The sequence below is a fragment of the Cebus imitator genome, unplaced genomic scaffold, assembly GCF_001604975.1.
Source record: "Cebus imitator isolate Cc_AM_T3 unplaced genomic scaffold, Cebus_imitator-1.0 Scaffold44, whole genome shotgun sequence".
Taxonomy (NCBI): Eukaryota; Metazoa; Chordata; class Mammalia; order Primates; family Cebidae; genus Cebus; species Cebus imitator.
Window position 1 is genome coordinate 9,529,151 of NW_016107359.1, and position 4,574 is coordinate 9,533,724.

General features: G+C 32.4%; 1 protein-coding gene across 1 annotated transcript; it reads right to left on the reverse strand.

The window, feature by feature from the left end:
• Window positions 1-3,013: 3,013 nt before the first annotated feature.
• On the reverse strand, window positions 3,014-4,231 carry LOC108303075 (dnaJ homolog subfamily A member 1-like). The gene is given in 1 exon segment (XM_037737880.1): window positions 3,014-4,231. A coding segment is annotated over 1 exon segment (1,026 nt). The 5' UTR covers window positions 4,205-4,231; the 3' UTR covers window positions 3,014-3,178.
• Between the last annotated feature and the right edge of the window lie 343 nt (window positions 4,232-4,574).

The window sequence follows — 4,574 nt, forward strand, 5'->3', positions numbered from 1 at the left end:
ATGTGTGAAAAATGGTGTTGTCAAGTAGTCTTATAGAACTAGTTCTTACTTTGAGGACTTGTTCATGATGGGGTATATTTGCTTGGTTTTATAAAATGGTGAGATTTCTCTGTCTTTGCAGTCTCAGGAGATTGCCTGTGATGTGCATAATGGCTTAAGTCTTATTCAATAATCAACGTGTTTTCTTCTTTTCCACCCTTGTGGGGAGATTTTCTAGGTAGAGAGGAGATTTTGTTTTTCATTATATTTTCTCAACAATTGCACCTCACTGGGTCCTACTCCATAAGTAATAGATTAATGCTATTTCCTCAGAAGATAAAACTTGAACACTTCTATATCCTGCCTCCGTCTATCCTGGTTATTTTCTAGGCTTGCTGCAACAGACATCTATTAATACAATATCTGCTGGCTGAGCCACATAAAATCAGTATCTGGAGATCTTTTCTCTTGTTGTGGTTCACTTTTTCAAAAAGGAAAAAAGAATAAATAATTAAATCAATAAATAAATCACATTTTTCTTTCTTACTAGATACAAGCATCACTGCTGGTTCCTGGTGTTCTGGGGCTTTTGGGTATCAGAGTTGGGGGGTGGGAATCACACTTCCTTTTGCAGAGTACTGTTTATCTCACTCCTGCCCTCCTTTTTCTTAAATCTGGTTAATTTTCTCCTGAAAATAAACTGCTTTCTAGTCAATCCTCATCTATAAGAAATAAAATGCTGTCATTTCATTTGTCATAGCTTACTTCTGTCTGTTCTTTAACTTCAAATAGGTAGAATCAAGTAAGTATGCAATCTTTTAATTTTCCTAACTTATTTCTATAAAACTAAAGTTTTTGAGATTCATCCACATTGCAGAGTGGTATTCCATTGTATGACTGTGTATATATCCTTCACAATGTTGGATATTATTACACCCAAACTAGTGGGTATGAAGTAATATGGTATGGTTTTAATTTTTGTTTCATGAAACTGAGGATGTTATGTTCCTTTTCGTATCCACAATGACAATAAAAATATTTATTTTATTCTTTTTCCAATGTTTTGCCTTTATGTTATTGATTTTTATTAATACTTTATGCATTTTTAAATAAATCCATTATATTTGTTGAAAATCTTTTCTCTTAATCTGCATTTTTCTTTATTATGTCCTTATTGGTGTTTTCAGGAATATATTTTAATTTAATTTAATGCAATATATCATTGTTTATTCCTTTAAGGCTAGCTAAAATGTTTAAGTTATTATATTTAAGCCTATAATTCATTTTGCATTAATTTGGGTGTATAGTGTAAAATAAGACTCAAGGCTCATTTTCTTTATGTTTATCCACTTTTTTCCAGCATCACTTGCTAAAAAGACAGTCCTTTTCAATTCAATCTCCTTATATTTTTGCTGAAAATCAATTGACTACAAATGTAGATCTGTTTCAAAATTTTCTGTTTTGTTTCTGTGATTTATTAACTGTAGATTCTTTAGGAGACACCTGATAGCAGATGAACAACTTTTGTTTCTATAGAATAGATTATACATAGCTATTGAATTTTCTCAAATGATCTTTCTTCATCCGTTAAAAAAATATGGTTTTAATCTTTACTTGATTTAGATGATTAATATTACTAATTTGATTTCATGTCTTAAAGCAACTTGTTTTCCTGGGATAAACCCCATTGTATGCTGTTGCATTATTCTTTTAATATATTGCTAAGTTCAATTTGCTAATATTTTGCTAAGAATTTTGTATTCAGTTTTATAATTTAAAAAATTTTTGTTCTTGTAATTTGTCTCTCAGACTTTGATATCACAGTTATTTTGTGCTTTCTTCTCTATATTTTGAGATAACTTCAGTAAGTTATCTCAAATGTTTAATAGAATTTGACTTTTTAAAACGTTTAATAGAATCTTCAATGTGGGCATATGGGCTTTATGTTTTGTTTTGTTTTCCAATTTATTTTTCAATGTAAAATTATTTATTATAGAATCATTTGGTTTTAAGATAGATTTGAACAACTCACATTTTTCAGTGTTTTGAATGTCAGATTTCAGCCTTTTATTTTTCTTTAAATGTTTATGAGACATGTAGTGGCATGTCTTCTTTCATTTCTGATATTTTTCATACGTTTTATCACTTTTAAATTTTTTCAGCCTTTGTGCTTATAAGTCGCATTAATCTTTCAGAAAAACTTAAAAGTTTCTCTATGATTTGTCTTTCTCAATTTCATTTATAACTCCTTTATTTATTTCAATTATTTTGTTATTCTCATATTACTTTGGGCCTAATTTGTTTGTTTTTCTCTGCTTTCTAAAGATGAAAACTTACATATTGATATGAAACTTTAAAAATGTTTTTAAAAGACCAATTAGACATATTTTTTTCTCTGTGCACTGATTTAGTCATGTACAGTTAATATAATTATTTTTACATCATCATTTAGTTTGACATATTTCCTAAATTTTCCTGTGATTCCCTTTAGGACTCACTTACTATTATTTTTTCTAATATTTGTGATTATTTTTCATAATATTTATGATCTCTCATTCTGTTGTGGATAGAGAACATATTTTTTGAAATTTAAGTAGTCTTTCTTCTAAAGCATGTCATATGATTTATTTATTTATTTATTTGGGGAGACATTTCATTTGTAGTAGAAATGGTTTCTACAACATATTTCTACTATATATTATGCCATCTTCAAGTAACAGTTGAGGCAATAGAATAAATGCAGAGGCATTACAATGAATCCCACTCAATACAAGAACTATACAGACCAACACTTCTCTATAATTTTTTTTTCTTATTGCCAGTTAAATACAGTTTTACTTTCATAGTTTAACAGTGAAGGGTCATACACTGAAGTCAATACATATACCTGGGATTTCGGTCTAAACTTGTTCACGTACATAGCTAAAGTCAATTACAAGGTTTGGCCTAGCAATGCTAGGGGAACTTCTTTGTAGTTTTTACAGGTATTAAACTTCATTTTGCACACTGAAGTCATTATACATACAGGGTAAAGTCAGAGCTTTCATATTTGCCTTTATTCTTCATTTAACTTTTTAAAACACTACTATAGTTGATTAAAACAAAAACTAGAGCAGGTAGTGAGCATATTATGATTACAGTCCTTACTCATTCACTACTGCACATAAAATGCCAGCAGTGAGTGTTATTCACTGGCTCATTAAGAGGTCTGACACTGAACACCACCTCTGGGATGATGTTGATCATCCTCATATGCTTCTCCATTGTAATGGTGCCATCTTTCCTGATTTGGATCAAAGTCCACCAGTTCTACTTGATCCATCTCATCAGTCTCTTCCACTTCCTTCCTCTCCGGTAGAAGTTTTTCCAGCAAAGACAGTTTATCAGGAGAGAGAAAGCCATTCTCAGGAAAGTTTACCTTAAATTCGATGATTAGGCGACCCTTTTCATATGATCTACGATAAATTGGCATGCCTTCATTTAGTACACACTTGATATCTCCATGCTTGACAATCTGACCTGGACGAGAGGTGATGACTATGGTTCAGTTGTCAAGAGTAGATATCGGCTTTTGGAAGCCACACAGTGCTTCAACCAGCTGTATGTCCATACACATGAAAAGGTGTTCTCCTCGTCGAGTAAAAACAGCATGGTCCTTCTGATCTAATACAATGATTATATCTCCTGGCTCCAGTCCTGGTTCTTGGTCTCCTTCATCATGGAATGTTATCTTCTGGCCATCTTTCATGCCTTTGTCAATATGATCTTGTAGAAACTTCTTCTCTCGAACTATCTTCCTTCCATTGCAGCTTTTATATCTATCTTTAGGACTGATCCGCTCATCATGACCCTGGCACTCCATGCACACAGACTGAATTTGCTGAACCATTCCAGGTTCTATCTGATGAATTCTTATTTGCATTCCAGTACTTCGGCAATTGGGACAGCACTCTACTGCTCCTTTCTTACCTCCTCTACCTTCATATTTGTCACAAATCACATTCTTTTGCAGAGCCAGTTTTCTTGTTGCACCAATATATAAGTCTTCTAGAGTTACTGAGAGCTGATGTACAACATTTTTACCTCTCTTTTCTCTCTGCATCCTTCCTCCTCCTCCAAAAAAACATATCAAAGATGTCCATGGGGGAGCCAAAACCGCCACCTGCTCCACCCTCTTTAATTGCCTGTTCTCCTCCTTTGTCATATAATTCCCTTTTCTTTGCATCAGAGAGAACTTCGTAAGCTTAAGAAATCTGTTTTAACCATAGAGTTAAAAATGTCAATTCATTCTAACAGTTTGACAGTTTAATTTTATGTTTTAGATTTTTGTCTACAATTTCTGCCAGTTATTTGGATGAGGTTGATAAAATTTCTGATTGCAAATGTGAAGGGTCAATATCTATATTCAGTTTTGTTGGGCTTGCTTCATGTGCTTGGGTGCTCTGCTACTAAGGAAATGGACATTTGGATTGGCTATATTTTCCAAATAAACCTCTTTTATCATTATTAAATGTCTTTCTTCTTCTCTAGTAAGAGCCACATTTTTGAAACCCATTTTTCTTTGTCATTAACATTTCCACCATCGTTTTCTTACA